The 18,941-nt window shown below is 41.2% G+C and overlaps 1 protein-coding gene across 2 annotated transcripts in view; it reads left to right on the top strand.

Moving 5' to 3' along the window:
* The window catches only part of PRTFDC1 (phosphoribosyl transferase domain containing 1), a 46,671-nt gene extending 32,055 nt beyond the window's left edge, over positions 1–14,616 (top strand). For both annotated transcript variants that reach the window (XM_077268392.1, XM_077268393.1), the window contains exons 8-10: positions 1,954–1,997; positions 5,916–5,992; positions 14,182–14,616. In XM_077268392.1, the coding sequence (XP_077124507.1) occupies positions 1,954–1,997; positions 5,916–5,992; positions 14,182–14,229 (169 nt within the window). In that variant the 3' untranslated portion in view covers positions 14,230–14,616. The remainder of the gene's footprint in view (positions 1–1,953; positions 1,998–5,915; positions 5,993–14,181) is intronic.
* The last annotated feature ends 4,325 nt before the right edge of the window (positions 14,617–18,941 follow it).

Here is an 18,941-nt window from a genome sequence, read left to right as displayed (position 1 = left end):
GAATGCCTTTTCATTCATTTTTTTTGCTCCTTCCAGTTGATTTATAACCAGAGACCAAATCAAAATTGGTTGTGTTAGGAAACAAAGAACAAAACCGTTTGAACATGTTTTATTTTATTTTTTTATGGAACCAAATGTTAAAACTTATTTTTAGACCCAAATACATACATTTTAAATTAAAAAAAATAATAATAAAAAAAATAGTCCCAGAAATGAACGGACACTAAACCTAGTCGACCAAAGTCTAAATTCAGCATGAAATATTATTATTATTAATATTATTCATTTTTATAGCGCCATTTATTCCATGGCGCTTTACATGTGAAGTACGGGGCAAATATAGACAAACACATTAAACATGAGCATATATAGACTTATATGCAACAGCACACCACAATTAAAGGGGTTGTCCACTACTCGGACAACCCCCTTCGCAATCCTTATGTCTCCCCCAGTAAAATAATAATACTTACTCCCCTTCGGCGTCGGTGCTGTTCCAGCGGTGTCTGCACGCGCTCTCCCGGCGATCATATAACAGGGTGCCGTTACGTGAACCCTGCCATCAGTCACACTTTCCAAATCTGCTGCGTGTCAATTCTTTCAGCATTTTTCACCCATTAAAATGAATTGGAAAATAACGAATCACAAACTTATTTTACGCAGCAATTTCCTGAAGAAAAATTTGCCTCAAAAACAAAACGTTTGCACATAGTCTTAGACTTCTTGGTCTGGAAACAGTCAGAAATCCTGCACAGAACAAAGAAGTAATCCCCCGCTGATCAGTTTTATCTTGGCTGGTGATTGGCTGAAGCCACGCCATTTTAGCCAATGAGCAGGGCTAAGTCATTTTTATATGTCCTACTGCAGACATGGAAAAGGGGGGAGGCTCCTGCTGCAGCCATTTCCCATATGACTATATGAAAAGTTAAAAGGGCCACGATTTTACCTCCCATCAATATAGTTTTTTGTCAAACATCTAAACCTTACCCTTAGAGATTGTAGGACTTCTCCTACCCTCCTTCATCCAGTACGTGGGTCAATCGGTGCCTGCTGGGGGTGTATTAAAGGAGGGTTGTCCACTACTTGGACAGCCTCTTCTTAAATGAAACAGTGCCCATCTGAAAATAAAAGCAGCACATGCCCCCCTCTCTGACCAACGCTGTTTCAGCATTGTCGGCACCGTGTCTGCCAGCGCTCGTGTGACATTATTTAACATGAGCACTGCAGCCAGTCATCTGTTAATGTATAACCAGAATATGCTCTTGACACGTAGGTGTAGGCCCCCCTTTGTTTAAGAAAGTGATGTCCAAGTAATGGACCAGCCCTTTAATTTCTGCAGATACGGAGGTTGTTAATTGGGTTAGCGGTCCCAAGATCTCTACTATTGGATAAAACTTTAGGAGTGGCAAGAGATGAGCGAATCGGTTCAAGGAGGTGACTTGAATTTGCTACAAATTTTATGCTTTTGAATCCAAATTTTTGATGCAAATTCTACGAAAGGGCGGCCGGACCCAATTTTTCTGAATTGTGGAGAGTCGTAAAAGGGGATAAAAAAAAAGGTTAATGTTCTCGTCACTGTTTTCTCCCATCCGCTCCCTACGGCCTCTTCTTTCCTCTAGCACACGACATGCTCCTCGGACACCTCCGCTCTGCACCGACACCGTGACGCATGTTTCTTATACAACATTTGATAATAAAGAAACGCACATTACATTTTCTGGCCAAATTACGAGCGAATTGTTGAAATCGAATTTCACAAGGAAAGGAAATGGAAAGGGAAAAGACATTGACGTTGGAACCACTGGTGCAATCTAAAAGCCAAGTAGAACTATGGCTGCCAAAAGTCGTCCCAGTGGATGGAGAACATCTGTTTCGCATGTTTCCTATGAATGGATGTGATTGGCTTTGTACATATAATCTATTCTTAATTTTTATTTTTTTTCTTCCTTCCAGTTTGCTGGTGAAGCGATCGGCCAATAATAAATACAGACCGAACTGTGAGTCATTGGAACATTTAATTTTTATTACAATGATTTTGATTTGATAGGGACTCTATAGCGACGGGGTCTGTTCCACAGGACTGGCGCATAGCAAATGTGCTACCAATATTCAAAAAGGGGACAAAAACTGAACCTGGAAATTATAGACCAGTAAGTCTAACCTCTATTGTTGGTAAGATATTTGAAGGGTTTCTGAAGGATGTTATTTTGGATTATCTCAATGAGAATAACTGTGTAACTCCATATCAGCATGGGTTTATGAGGAATCTCTCCTGTCAAACCAATCTAATCAGTTTTTATGAAAAGGTAAGCTATAGACTGGACCAAGGTGAGTCATTGGACGTGGTATATCTTGATTTTTCCAAAATGTTTGATACCGTGCCACACAAGAGGTTGATGCACAAAATGAGAATGCTGGGTCTGGGGGAGGAAAGTGTGTGAAAATGGGTAAGTAACTGGCTGAGCTGAGCTGATGGCGAGAACTGCAGTGCAGGTGACCGCCGAGACCTAGTTATCTCCGGTGGTCATCTGCAAGCTCCGCTGTGTCTGGATGTCAGGCTGGATGGAGGCTTAATTCCACCGTTCAGACAAAGGCATCCAGTTGTAGCAGAGCTGGACTCGTCGTGGGACAATATGGATTTCCTTCTCTGCGGACAGGTATGGTATACTGTTGCTTTTTTATTTTACTTTTTTTACAGGAGATCGAGGGCTTTGGGGAATTAGGTGTTGCAGGAACTATGGTTTCATTTAGAATATTAAAGAAGTCTCTGTCTTTATTTCAATTAAAGGATATTATTCAGGCTGTGTCTTTACCATGTAGCTATAGGATTAGTAATGGATAGGTGTCTTATAGATGCCTCTGCATTACTAAGATGTGGGCTTGATGTCACAGGACAATACAAAGGTGACATCAACCCCACATATATTACCCCGCTTGCCACCGCTACAGGGCAAGTGGGAAGAGTCCGATAAAGTGCCATAATTGGCGCATCTTTGGATGTGCCAAATGTGGGGTGGCTGCGGGCTGCTATTTTTAGGCTGGTGAGGGCCAAAATCCATGGGTCTCACCAGCCTGAGAATTCCAGGCCACAGCTATCTGCTTTTTCCTTGGCTGGTTAACAAATATAGGGGGACCCCACGCTAGCATCCAGATGTTACAGCATAGTGGAGGTGATTTCATGAAATCCCATCTCCACTATGCGTGCAGGGAGGCCTCTGGCTTTCCTGTGTATATGCACATGCGGCGCGTCTTTCCAGACTGCAGTATGTCTATTTATCTTGCTGAGACACTCAGTCTCCGCAAGAGAAATATCACAGTCAAATGTATAGGATGCGGTGATTCCGCACGGTTCAGTGAACACATGCGAAATCACGGGCGTTCAAAAGCCGGCAGCGCTTTGGATGGAGCAGACATGCCAATACTGACCATGGAAACATACCCTTAGAGTATGTGCACACACAGTCATTTCGCTAGGTTTTTTGAGCAGAAACTTCAAGTTTTTGAGTTTTTAGGAGGAATTTGAGTTTCCAGTCACATTTTGCTCCAAAACCTCTTTGTCTGCACATTCCCTCATTGTCAGAACTGTACGGTAATTTTTCTCCAGCTTCCCCGGGGTGCGCACAGTAGCCAAGGCGATGGTTTACTAATTACTATGCAAAAACAAGGTTAGACTTGCCCCTGTGCAAAGAATTTTCCCTGGGGGCAGAGGTGTGAGTCGCTGATAGTGGATTTATTCCTCTCTGCTGTTTAGTCAGCGTTTCATACAAGCTTAATTTTAAGCAAGGAGGGAGAAAAAAAATTCCTAGCGCGGTATTTCACAGATCGTATCAATATTTCCATTATAATGAAGCTTTGATGTTTAGAGCAGGAATGCCGAAATGTTTCCACGTTCTGCCGTCTGGTAACAGAGATATTTAGTTAGATCCAACTTTGATCGCCATTTAGTTTTTAGATTTTATTCGTATAGTGACAACATATTCTACAGTGCAGTACAGAGGTCATCCATCTCCAGTCTGGTCACCATCTAAATTCCAACTTATTAGAAAGTTGTTTTTTTGTTTGTTTGTTTTTTTGAGTGTGGGAGGAAATGTAAGAATCTAGAGCAAAAACCAGGAAACGCACAAAGTCTATGCAGATTTGAGCTATGTTTACACATTGCGTTTTTGGAGAAAAAAAAAGTGCAGAAAAAGCAGGAGGTGAAATTCATTTATTTTTGCAATTTTCCCAATATAAACCATAATCTCTTGGAATAGTCACATGAGTATGGATGTTAGTATTTTGTTTTACAATGTAATTTGCACTTACCGGTAGTTTTTTTAAAAAAATTTTTTAAAGCAACAGGTTAAGTAAATTACTGATATGCAAAAACCTTAAGGAAGTTGCATCACGAGTTTTTTTTGGGTAGGGCACTAAACTTTATCAGCATGCACAAAACAACAAAAACGCAGCAAATACCCAGCAAAAAAAAATGCAGCAGAATATGGCAGGAATGTGGAAAGAAAAAAAAATTGTCTTCACCTTCATGTAGTTAACGCCACCTAAACTGCTTGTTTTGTAAAGTTGACCACAAGGAGGCACTGTTCTGTGGAAGTCTATAGATGATCTCCTTTACCCTGTCTTATACCAGCCAAGAAAGTGGTGACAACCATATTACTGATGACAAAAAGTGATGGAAACATTAAAACCATTCTGGTCCGGGTGTTGGGCCTCATTCACACATTTTTTTTTCATGTGCGATAAATACGGACCAAGTTTCATCAGTTTGGTCTGAGTGTCGTCAGGTTTCTTGTATGTTAAAAAAAAAAAAAAAGTATCTTCTCCATCAGAGTCCGTAAAAATTGGACTGCACTAGGATGCTCTCCAACTTTTTTTTTTTTTTACGGACCCGCTGACTTGCATCAGTAATCCTGATCTGACTCTGGTCAAAATCAGACATGTCTACATGATTTTGCACAGACCAGGGGTCCGAGTCCTATCTTTGAAAAACACAACGCTCGTACAAAACTGAAAAACTGAAGTCTGAACGAGGCCTTAAGCTTAGAGCATTTTTTCCATGTAAATAGGATGGATGTGAGGAGAGAACCAATTTGCTAATAAACTACATCAACCTCCGTCCTTTTATTTACTAAATTCTGAAGCCACAATGTGAGTGTCTGCCAAAAAAAGATAATGGTTGGAAATATTGGAAACATTTGGGTAGTAATTGCCTTAAAATCTCCATGAATTTTACTTTCAACAGATTTACAGACAGCTAATAGCTCATCATGCCTTTTATACGGGGAAGAAATGACTTGTACTTGTGTCGCATCGTGCAGCAAGTTTACTTAAAGTGAATTTGTCATGAGGTTTTTGCTACCTCATCCGAGAGCAGCAGGATGTAGGAATAGAGACCCTGAATCCAACGATGTATCATTTAGATTACTGGGTGCAGAAGTTCTGACACAATCAGAGTTTTTAGATTTAGCAGTGCAGCAGAGCTGAGAAAGTTAACCCCACCCACATCACAGCTAGCCCTGCCCACACCAGGCTCTCTGAGTACATTTTATATTGATAGTGAGCTGCTTATCAGAGGAGGGGGTGTGGCCTATCTAGCATGGTCTTGCCAGCTAGTCAGGGCAAGGATTATCACTGGGTGATAAAACCTTCATTGAAAGTAAATAACAGCACAGCTTGATAAGTGACACATTGCTGAAATCTGTGTTTCAGCCTCTGTCTCCTGCTGTCTTCAGATTACTGTACATAGCAAAAACCTGCTGACAGATTCCCTTTAATCTGATACATTGTCATACTGATCTGTGCCTACATACTTAGCTCTGACAAACTTGTCTCTGCTACATCTGTAATACTGTTTCAATGTTGACAAATGAAATATCTCCATCTACCATTTATATAATTTCTTTTTTCCTTTCTTATAGATATTGGATTTGAAATTCCCAATATTTTTGTGGTTGGCTATGCGTTAGACTACAATGAACACTTCCGAGACCTTCATGTAAGTGATCTTCACAATCACTGAGTGCACAAATAATCTTTTTTCTGATCGATGCACTTAAACAAAAAATGAAAGGGGTAGAGGAGAGATAAAAGGGAATTTTTGTTTTCATTTTTTTCAGAAACGCCACCATTTTTAAATAAGGACTCAAAATTTGCTACTTCTCTCCACTTAATGGATTAATCCAATGATCTGCCTTCAGAAGCGCACCGCTCCCCAGCCTCCTGACTTCCTGATTGCTGAGGAGCGAGCGCTCCTGAATGATTGACAGATCAGGAGAGCAGCATTGTTGCACAGCTGACTTGACGCGTGCGCTCCCTCTGCGGCATCGGAGAAGCGCAGTGTGGCTGAAATTGACCAGTACCAGGAGCTAACGGTGCGCTCCAGTGATCCAATCAACTTCAGAGCAGCGCTTACAAGCTCCATAAGAAAAAGCTTGTAAGCTCTGCACATGTTCGGCCACTTCTGCTATACAGTAGAGATGACCGATTTCCTTTACAATAAGCAGTAAACAGGAAAAAAAAATTAAATTTTGTGAAAATTAAAACTAAATTTTAATAAGCAAGTTGCAAAGTTGCTTGTTTTTACAAGTACTTGGCAATACATAGTCATGTTAGAAGATGAGAATAACCCCTGAATGGGTTATTCTCATCTCAGACATGCCCAGGCTCGGACTGGCCAACAGCAGAACAGGAGAATCCTCTGGTAGTCCCCTGTAAAAGAGCAGTGCTATTACACTTGATTCACAATTTTCAGAAATAAGAATAATCTAATCAGTCATTAAGCAAGCTAGCCATATTAATATTGCATAGCAAGAAAAGTAAATTTCAGCACTAGGGTCAGATTATTTTCGAATGTAACGTAACAGTGGGCTCCAAGAATCAATGTTACTGGTGGGCCTTTCCCAACCCAGTCAGACACTGGGTATACAACAAATATCTGAATATTAGCAATAAAGGACCAATATATCAACCACACTAAAGGGCTAAACTTGTCTGATATACTACAACAAAAGAAAGTAGGAAGAAAACCTACATTTACCCGTTAAAATATTCTCCTGATGAAGAGTTAACGAAACGTGCGTCGGGGCGGTGGGAACGCTGCAGGCAGCTGGGACAGTTACATGTAAGTTTATATACTGTTACCCTAGCTTCCCTTCTGTTGCAGATATGTGTTGGAAAGTTTTAAGCAATTATTCACAGTATATTTAGGGCACTATGTTATAGTAATGTTACACTTTGCATGTCCTTTCACCTACTGTATATGCCTATGTTCCCTCCTTGTGTATGCCACCAAGGACAACCTCTGCAAGCAGTTTGTATGTTCTACCCGTGTTTGTGTTGGTTTCCTCCGGGTTCTCCGGTTTCCTCCCACGTTCCAAAGACATACTGATAGTGAATTTAGATTGTGAGCCCCATCGGGGACAGTGATGATAATGTGTGCAAACTGTAAAGGGCTGCGGAATATGTTATCGCTATATACAAATAAAGATGTTGATGATGATGTGTGCTTAGTAGCCTCCATTTTCTATTTTCTTTTTTTTTTTGTCTCTGTATGCATCAAGCCAATAAAGTATTTTTTTAACGGGTAAATATGCTCTGTAGGCATTCTTCCTACTCTCTTTTGTTGTAAAATATCTGAAGAATGCAGGTTCCATCTCTCTAATTTTGAGAATGGAGGTCCCAGGCCTCGAATACTGGAGAAGAAACCAAGCATGCAAAGCTTACTCCTTTCACTTTTATGAGAGTTTTAAAAATAGCTTTTGCTATGCTATTTCTTTGTTTACTTCTAGTATGCACACACATTGGTTTTTTTTTTGTCATCAGTACTTTGTGCTTTGAATTTTTTTTGGACATAGAGCGTGTCACTTTTTCTGAGTTTTTTTTCAGCATTTTTCACCCATTGAAAGCAATGAGTTATGAAAAAAAGCAAGTACAGCAGTAAAAGAAACCCATTTATTTTTGTGACTTTTCCAGGTTATAACCATCTTGTCTTGGTCACCTGAGATGGCAGTTTGGATTAGTACAGTTGAATTAAATTAGTGATGCGTAAAAAAGTAAACATTGGCTGACAAAAGAGTGAGATTGAGCAATGCCTTTGGCTGACCAAGGTGTGAGATTGCACAATGCCTGAGCAACTCAATGGCTGACCAAAGTGTGAAAGTTAAACAGTCCTACAAACTCAATGCACTGCCAGTGTCTTAGGTAAATTATTCCAGACCAATTCACCTCCCTCAGCTGTTACATTTGTATGTGTATTTTTTTCATGAACATAGGTCTTGTGTTGGTGACCTGTGTTCATGTTTCTGTGATGGAAGAAAAGCCTAACTTTGGGATCCTGAAAAACACATAAAAAACTGCACCAAAGCAAGCATTTTTGACACTGCTTCTTTTCTGCCAAGAGTGCAGGTTTTGCTGCCGAAAAAAGCGCAGCAAAAATTCCTAGTGTGAATTTAGCCTTAAAGTTTGAGATGACCATACTCCTTTGAAAAGAACGTGTCATACAAAAATTACCTAATGTTTAAATCCGGTTCTTGTGTTTACATGTATTTAACTATTTTGTCAATTTTTTTTCCATATTACAATCTGTATTAATTTTTAAACTTTATCCACTTTGGCCTTTTTTTTTTTTTTTAGACTTTAACTTCCTGTTGTTACATGTATATTAGCAGCAATGAACAGTCTCAGGATCGATCTAGGATCCTGTATTATTAATTGTGTCTAGAGCTGTTAACTGTCGTTGTAATCCTGCCTCTGATGATAATGAGCCTGCTGAAAACTCTTCCTGAAAAAACAAGCAGAGTCTAAAATAGCCCAAGTGACTAGTGTGAAAAGTACAAGTTTACTCATTTAGTATTTGAGGTTTTTTGCTTTTTAACAAAGATTATGACATGGAAAAAAATATCATCCCCAATTTTTGTTTTTTAAAATACATTTTAACACAAAAACTTGATTTAAAAAAAACGGGTAATTTTTGGATAATTCTTCCCTCTACGTAAATGTTTCAATTCCATACTCCAATGTATGAGAGGGGCAATAAACTGCAAATAGGCTCCAGAGCTGAAATCTCAGAGAGGTTATTGCTGCCTTATGGTCTTATGGACCTTACAGCAGACTTTATGCAGCAGCTCGCTCTTTCATCACATTATAGAAGCTCGGCATTGAAGAAACATTCACTAGCCAGGCCCAGAGCATTTCTCACCAAGGTATATTGGCGATGGGCAGTAATGGTTGATAATGGAAATACCCCAGATAGTGAAAGTGATAACGGCCAATAATCCTGCTAGTCTAGGGCTGTAAAGGGGCTTATTAAAGGGGAATATATCTGGTCATCTTAGGAAGGGATAACTGGTAAGGGCACTGGTGGTCTAGGGCAGTAGAAGGGTTCTTTGTAATAATACCAGTTAGTTGGTGACTGGTGGGCAGTATAAAGGCTAAGCCTACTCGAATCTCATCCAGTAGTTCTCGCTATGACTGGGCAGAACCACCACTAGGAGAACCTGGGAGTTTCCAGCATCTTTATATAATGCCTATCCTATGGGTGATCTAATACATTGAAGTCTAATTGGTGATCTGTCTGGTAAAAGATGATAATTTTAACAATTCAGACAGATTACCTTGTAAACTGAACACACGTGGAAGGATTAGGACTGTAAGGCCGGCGTCACACTAGCGAGTTTTACGGACGTATGAGCGCATAAACTACGTCCGTAAAATTCGCATTACACACGGCCCAATGATTCCCTATGTCCCAGCTCCTATCTGCCGTATATTACGCATCCGTAATATACGGTCTTGTACGGCCGTAGAAAATCGCAGCATGCTGCGTTTGTCACCGTATTGCGCAAAAAAATCACCAATGAAAGTCTATGGGGGCGAGAAAAATACGGATTCCACACGGACCAGCAGTGTGACTTGCGAGAAATACGCACCGGTGTTAGTGAAAAGCCGGTAATTCAATTGCCGGCTTCTCATTTCTCCTTCCCAAACCTGGCAGGATATGAGACATGGTTTACATACAGTAAACCATCTCATATCCCCCTTTTTTTGCATATTCCACACTACTAATGTTAGTAGTGTGTATGTGCAAAATTTGGGTGCTGTAGCTGCTAAAATAAAGGGTTAAATGGCGGAAAAAAATGGCGTGGGCTCCCGCGCAATTTTCTCCGCCAGAGTGGTAAAGCCAGTGACTGACGGCAGATATTAATAGCCAGGAGAGGGTCCATGGCTATTGGCCCCCCCCTGGCTACAAACCTCTGCCCCCAGCCACCCCAGAAAAGGCATATCTGAAAGATGCGCCTATTCTGGCACTTGGCCACTCTCTTCCCACTCCCGTGTAGCGGTGGGATATGGGGTAATGAAGGGTTAATGTCACATTGCTATTGTAAGGTGACATTAAGCCAGATTAATAATGGAGAGGCGTCAATTATGACACCTATCCATTATTAATCCAATTGTATGAAAGGGTTAAAAAACACACACACACATTATTAAAAAGTATTTTAAAGAAATAAGCACACCGGTTGTTTTAGTATTTTATTGCTCTCTCAATCCACCAGAAGACCCTCGCTCTGAAAAATAATAAACCAACAATATACAGTACATACCTTCTGTTGAAATGTCACGTCCCACGAAGTAAATCCATCTGAAGGGGTTAACTCATTTTACAGCCAGGAGCTGTGCTAAAGCACTCGCTCGTGCCTGTAACCCCGGGTGCTGAAAGGAAAGCTGGGTGATCTGTACTTACATTGAGTCGCGGTGAGGCGCCCTCTGGTGGATGAACTCATGAACTGGAGCCTTGGAAAAGGTCCCACGCTCGAGTTCATATCATATCATATATCCCACCGCTACAGGGAGTGGGAAGAGAGTGGCCAAGTGCCAGAATAGGCGCATCTTCCAGATGTGCCTTTTCTGGGGTGGCTGGGGGCAGATGTTTGTAGCCAGGGGGGGCCAATAACCATGGACCCTCTCTAGGCTATTAATATCTGCCCTCAGTCACTGGCTTTACCACTCTGGCGGAGAAAATTGCGCGGGAGCCCACGCCAATTTTTTCCGCCATTTAACCCTTTATTTTAGCAGCTACAGCAACCAAATTTTGCACATACACACTACTAACATTAGTAGTGTGGAATATGCAAAAAAAAGGGGGATATGAGATGGTTTACTGTATGTAAACCATGTCTCATATCCTGTCGGGTTTGTGAAGGAGAAATGAAAAGCCGGCAATTGAATTACTGGCTTTTCACATATATCGCGCTGAGTTAAATATAAATACAGAATATATATATGTGTCTCAATGATATATATATATATATACAGTTAGGTCCATATATATTTGGACAGAGACAACATTTTTCTAATTTTGGTTATAGACATTACCACAATGAATTTTAAACAAAACAATTCAGATGCAGTTGAAGTTCAGACTTTCAGCTTTCATTTGAGGGTATCCACAATAAAATTGGATGAAGGGTTTAGGAGTTTCAGCTCCTTAACATGTGCGACCCTGTTTTTAAAGGGACCAAAAGTAATTGGACAATTGACTCCAAGGCTATTTCATGGACAGGTGTGGGCAATCCCTTCGTTATGTCATTCTCAATTAAGCAGATAAAAGGCCTGGAGGTGATTTGAGGTGTGGTGCTTGCATTTGGAAGGTTTTGCTGTGAAGTAAACATGCGGTCAAAGGAGCTCTCCATGCAGGTGAAACAAGCCATCCTTAAGCTGCGAAAACAGAAAAAAACAAGCCGAGAAATTGCTACATTATTAGGAGTGGCAAAATCTACAGTTTGGTCCATCCTGAGAAAGAAAGAAAGCACTGGTGAACTCATCAATGCAAAAAGACCTGGGCGCCCACGGATGACAACAGTGGTGGATGATCGGAGAATAATCTCCATGGTGAAGAGAAACCCCTTCACAACAGCCAACCAAGTGACCAACACTCTCCAGGAGGTCGGCGTATCAATATCCAAATCTATCATAAAGAGAAGACTGCATGAAAGTAAATACAGAGGGTTCACTGCACGGTGCAAGCCACTCATAAGCATCAAGAATAAAAAGGCGAGACTGGACTTTGCTATAAAACATCTAAAAAAGCCAGCACAGTTCTGGAAGAACATTCTTTGGACAGATGAAACCAAGATCAACCTCTACCAGAATGATGGAAATAGAAAAGTATGGCGAAGGCTTGGTACAGCTCATGATCCAAAGCATACCACATCATCTGTAAAACACGGCGGAGGCAGTGTGATGGCTTGGGCATGCATGGCTGCCAGTGGCACTGGGTCACTAGTGTTTATTGATGATGTGACACAGGACAGAAGCAGCCGAATGAATTCTGAGGTCTTCAGAGCCGCCATACTGTGTGCTCAGATCCAGCCAAATGCAGCCAAACTGATTGGTCGTCATTTCATACTACAGATGGACAATGACCCAAAACATGAAGCCAAAGCAACCCAGGAGTCTATTAAATCAAAGAAGTGGAATATTCTTGAATGGCCAAGTCAGTCACCTGATCTCAACCAAATTGAGCAGCATTTCACTTGTTAAAGACTAAACTTCAGACAGAAAGGCCCACAAACAAACAGCAACTGAAAACCACCGCAGTGAAGGCAGAGCATCAAAAAGGAGGAAACACAGCGTCTGGTGATGTCCATGAGTTCAAGACTTCAGGCAGTCATTGCCAACAAAGGGTTTTCAACCAAGTACTAAAAATGAACATTTTATTTAAAATTATTGAATCTGTCCAATTACTTTTGGTCCTTTTAAAAACAGGGTGGCACATGTTAAGGAGCTGAAACTCTTAAACCCTTCATCCGATTTTAATGTGGATACCCTCAAATGAAAGCTGAAAGTCTGAACTTCAACTGTATCTGAATTGTTTTGTTTAAAATTCATTGTGGTATTGTCTATAACCAAAATTAGAAAAATGTTGTCTCTGTCCAAATATATATGGACCTAACTGTATATACTAGATTGTGGCCCGATTCTAACGCATCGGGTATTCTAGAATATGCATGTCCCCGTAGTATATGGACAATGATTTTTCCAGAATTCGCGGCAGACTGTGCCCGTCGCTGATTGGTCGAGGCAACCTTTTTGACATCATCGTCGCCATGGCAACCATTATGACATCTATGTCAATACTGTGCCCGTTGCTGATTGGTCGAGGCGAATTCGCGGCAGACTGTGCTCGTTGCTGATTGGTCCAGGCAACCTTTATGACATCATCGTCGCCATGCTGTGCCCGTCGCTGATTGGTCGAGGCCTGGCGGCCTCGACCAATCAGAGATGCGGGATTTCCAGGACAGACAGAAAAACCCTTAGACAATTATATATATACATATACTGTATATATGTTTTTCCGAACATTTGAGCACATAAATCCATTAGATGTCGGTTTTGCAAGCCTGCGAGAAAATATTGCAGTACGGATGCCATACGGATTACATATGGAGGATGCCATGCGCAAAATACGCTGACACACCCTGCCTACGGATGACATACGGACCACTATTTTGGGGACTTTTCTGCGTATTACGGCCGTAAAAAACGGACCGTATTTTTATACGCTGAGTGTGAGGCCGGCCTAAGACAGTGATTTAACGAGATGGGTTGTGTTTAATTTTACTGTGTACAGAACACATTTGTATCTGTATAAGCCAATTATTACAGGGGGATTGTAGACTATAAATACACAGCAGAAGCATCTGGGCGTCTGTGACATTTCTGCACTGCTGCCCTGTAGGATCTGGATATTCCCTGATGTACAGAGGTCGTTTTGCTGTAGTCCCCATAGCTGCTAAACAAAGCAATAGAAATCACAAGTGGCTTCCCATATCGCACGTGCGCCACTGCTCCATCCATTGTGTATGGAATCACCACCGTAAAGGACTATGCTCTGCTCCAACCAAAGGGGCATTTCAGATCACTATTACCAAGACTGTTGGGAGTGGGAGTCCCTGCAGTCAGACCACATATCGTGTATCTTGTAGATAATGAGATCTTGCTCAATTGGGAATCATTATTTAATATTGGAGTCGGGTACTGATAAATAAAGGTAGATAGTGTAACATAGAATAAAGGTAGATAGTGTAACATGAAGAAATCCAATAGTGACCTAAAATCAATGCATTGCTGTGATTATTAATTAATGTAACCATCTATAATCATTTCTCATTTTGGGTTTTGCAGCATTTATGTATCATCAGTGAAAATGGCAAAGAAAAATATAAGGTGTGACAACTGGTCGTCTGCAATACTCAACATCTGTAAAAGGAGAAAACCAAGAGAAACCTGAAAAGAACTGGAAAGACATTCGAATTAAAATAATGGCAATATTTCTTCTATACAACCTTGTGTACATTTCTCCTCCCAGTTGGATCTTTTTTTTCATTAAGCATTTCATGTCCAGGATGCATCTGGCAAAAGTCTGTATCGTCGATGCGGCCCGTTACTTTGCATGTCAGTGGCTAAGGATGGACAATGGGTGGCATATTGGCTAGTTCATAGTTTTAAGGTTTAAAGACGACTCCACGTTTGGCAATCAGACTAGGTCCCTGGATCAATGCCCCATCACAGAATCCAGTACCCATGTAATATATTTATCAATGAAGGCATCCAGACTTTTGTGTTTGTTTATCCAATCTTCCATTACAATATCATGTGGCAGAGCGTTCCATAGTCTCTTACAGTAAAGAAGCCATAGTCTCACTGCTTGAACAGGAAAAAATATCACTTCCTGTGATAATGATTAAACCTTCCTTCCTTTCAGTCCTAGAAGATGCTCCTTTGTCATTGCTGTAGGCCTAGATGTGAAAAGATTTCTTTACTGTTCCTTCTTATATTTGCACATTGTAATAAGATGGCCCCTACGCCTTTGTTTTTCCAATCATAATAACCCCACGTTTGATAACCTGTCCTGGCACTGCAGTTCACCCATTCCCTAAATCCATACCTCATCCTCCCTTCTATGGGCGCTGCATTCAGGGATCTTCAGTGACCTCCGATGTGCGCGCCAATTATATGCTCTGCCCACTTTCTCCCTGTATAGTCATTGCTTTGTACATATGGTTCCTAGCGATGACTGTGCAGGGAGGAAGTGGGGAGAGCATATTATGGGCGTGCACACCGGAGGTCACAGTGACTCGCCTGCGCAGAAGACCCCTGAATGCAGTGCCCATAGAAGGGAGGATGAGGTACGTATTTCTGAGGAAGTGCAGGCGCGGGATTCCCGGGGCCATGACTGACGCTGATGGGAGAGGGGAGTAAGTGTTACAATGAGGAGAGAGGCAGGGATTTCTTCCAGGCACCGCACGCCCCAGAGCCTGGAAGAAATCAGCATAAAGACAGAATATAACATTTCTCATCAACAAAACCATGAATATGAAGCACACAGGTAGGACTGGTGTAACATTTCTATTACCTGTATGCCCATATTAATAGGTCATATACATCCGAGGGGGGTAACAGATTCCCTTGAATAGAGTTTTTTTAATTTTTGCTTAAAAATGGAAATGATGGGGAATCAAAAAGAAGAAACTAAGCATTACTTTGATGACCCTCTCTCTCCACTGCTCTGCCAGGGTTTTCTTGATGGGTCTGCGGCGGTAATGTCAACATGTGACTTCGGTAGCCAATCAAAAGCATCAGCAGGCTTGAGCTGCCTACCTCAACATGAATTGATTGGTTGCAGTACTGTGGTCAGGTGATCACCACCGCTCAAGATGTTTAGCGCTATGTGTGGTGCTTGTATTATACATCCCCTTTTGAAAAAAAAATATTTTTAGTCCTGTTAATTGTCCTCTGACCTTTTCTCCAATAATTCCTAACATTCTTATTTGTACAGGGAGGCCCTAATTAATCAAAATAGTAAAAAATTAAATTAAATTGTGGTCTCTGCCCCACAACCCTCCAGCGGCACCCTAGGCAGCGGTCTGTTCTGTCTCCAAATTGCCGCTCTCTTGGAAGTTGTACGTTTAATACAAGGAAAAACTTGTCAAAGGCTAGAAATCCATGGCTGCCTTTACCAAAAATACAGTTCCACTCTAGGCTACTGGCTATATGACTAATATTGCTGCACAGCTCCATTGAAGTTACTTGGTCCAGAGATGGAAAACCACAGTCACCCTGCAGACGGGGCGGGGGCTGCGCCATTTTTGGAATTTAGAAACCATGTTTTTCAAATACTCGTTTGAAATTCTTCATCGGATTTTTCCCAAAACGTAGATTTGCGCTAATCACAATACACAAAGAGAGAAGGAGATTTTTTTTGTGAGGTGGTAGATGATTGAACAGTGTTTGAATTCACCCATAACCATTCGTTTCAGGAATTTTGACTTGAACTCGATCCTCTGTGGACTGATCCGTTCATCTTTAACTTTCAATGTTGGAATCTGTTGGTCAATAGTTTGTCAGGAAATGAACTCAACATAATATATAAAACATAAATCAGACGACGACATTCCCTCTGGTGGAAATATGTAAAGCTCATGGCCTTGGAGGACGAGGAGGAGTGTCCTCCTGAATTGCTTCATGTGTATCTCCAGCCACCTGGTGCCATGTCATCAGATCTGGAGATGAAGCCGGGTGATCAGCTGTGAAAGTGACCCATCAGCAGCTCAATTAATGACCCTCCAATTTGTGCCTTGTAGACTGTATGGAGAAAATGAGGGGATCAAAGGAAGAGTTCTTTGAAGTCTGTAGGCATGTCATAGTCTGGGAATGCATAAAATTAAGATTATTCTCTAACCACAATTTTCATGACAATAGTGCAGTAAAAGCCCAAATCCCTCCGACCCCAGCTGCACTTTGTAATATAGAGATATCTCCTTATTACAATACTGAATCCACAATGCAGATGATTAAAAGCACTTTACATGTTCCTTACAGAAATGTGTATATCCTACATTATAATGATGCTGCCCATAATAAAACCACAAATTGGCTGCAAACTCTGTGGTAGCGCTGAGGTTCTGTATGGAAACTGGTTCATAAAAAATACAACAAAATTCTTTATAGATTTCTATGGGTGAAACGGCTTTTCTGGCGTGCATCCCAGTTTTCATTAATCATCTCCATTGTGTTTTTCAATTTTTCCACTGAGTTTTCTGGGTTCATTCCATATATAAAAAAAAAAAAAAAATCATATGAATAGTTAAATTCAGTATTGCTATGGCATTGCTTTGGCCTTCAGGAGGTGTCCATTACCTATTGCCCTATTCTTAGGATAAGGCATCAATGTCTGATCAGTGGGGGTGTGACCCGGTAACTCCGCCAATCAGCTGTAGCACCAGGAACTGCTCACTTACGGAACTGGCTAGCAGAGCGCCGTCAACTGTATAGTGGCCGCGTTCGGGTACTGCACAAGCTTTGTCTGGTGTCGAACCCTTTGTAAAAGTAGAGGTGCTCAGATGGCAAGAGGGGCCCTGGAGCCAGGACATCAGGGAAAATAATAAGACTGGCTTGGCGGAGTACCGGTGCAATGTCTGGTGGGACCTTAATGAGAGAGATTTGCATATAGCTGTGGGGTGGGCCCCTAGAGTAATTTCCCCCATGAGCCCCAGACACCTCAGTCCGACCCTGAGTAAGTGCCATTATTTTCAGTAACCTCTTGCACACAATGAAACATACTTTAGTTTTGCAGGACAACCATTTTAAGATAGAAAACATAATTTTTTTGAAAATCTCTTTGGCCACTAAACTTGTTTTACTGGCAGAAGATAAAGAAAAGATCTTGAGAGATGTTTCTGCCAAATCTCATTCATTTCTATCACAATGTATGCAGCAATAAAGACTTCATTTAGAACAGAACCTGCCACTGAAATCTCATTACTTACTCTGGTTGTGATCACGGTACATGATTCATAGGGTAAGAGCCCGCTCCTCTGCCCACTTATAGGATGGGCAGCTTTAGCTTTCGTTTCCATTTGCAGTAATGTGATTTTCAGAAAGATAAATGTCATCATTTTATAAGCAAAAAGACATTATAATATAAACAGATATTAAGCAAATAAAATTATAATATAATAATGTAGAGAGATTTCTGCCTCTGTGGAGCCTCAGATACCATCTAAATACAATCATGGGTGGGGGCACAGTATTAGTGTGTACACTGCGAAACGTCGGGGGTGAGAAAGGAGAATAACCACAGTGATGTCATAACACAGGCTTACTAAACAGTGACATCACAAAAGAGAGAGGAAGAAGGCAAAAATGTCACAGTACAGGAATAAAAAAAAATAATCACGGCAGAGGGATAAATAGTGATGTCACAGTACAGGGATAATACAGGGTGGGTCATTTCTATGAATACACCTAAATAAAAAGGGAATGGTTGGTGATATCGACTTCCTGTTTGTGGCACATTAGTATATGGGAGGGGGAAACTTTTTGAAGTCGGCCATTTTGGATCCAACTTAATTTTTTTTCAATGGGAAGAGGGTCATGTGACACATCAAACTTATTGAGAATTTCACAAAAAAACCAATGGTGTGCTTGGTTTTAACGTAACTTTATTCTTTCATGAGTTATTTACAAGTTTATGACCACTTACAAAATGTATTCAAAGTGCTGCCCATTGTGTTGGATTGTCATTGCAACCCTCTTCTCTCACTCTTGACACACTGATAGCAACACCGCAGAAGAAATGCTGGCACAGGCTTCCAGTATCTGTTGTTTCAGATGCTGCACATCTCATATCTTCACAGCATAGACAATTGCCTTCAGATGACCCCAAAGATAAAAGTCTTATGGGGTCAGATCGGGAGACCTTGGTGACCATTCAACTGGCCAACGACAACCAATCCACTTTCCAGGAAACTGTTCATGTAGGAATGCTCCGAGCTGACACCCAAGATGGCGCACCACCATTATAGAAATACATGGAGCCGCGCACTCCGGTCCCGAGTACCGGCAGCAGCATCGGGTATTGATGCGCGAGTTTCTCACATCAC

Source organism: Ranitomeya variabilis, chromosome 6, assembly GCF_051348905.1.
Source record: "Ranitomeya variabilis isolate aRanVar5 chromosome 6, aRanVar5.hap1, whole genome shotgun sequence".
NCBI classification, from domain to species: Eukaryota; Metazoa; Chordata; class Amphibia; order Anura; family Dendrobatidae; genus Ranitomeya; species Ranitomeya variabilis.
This window is presented reverse-complemented; position numbering and strand designations above follow the sequence as displayed.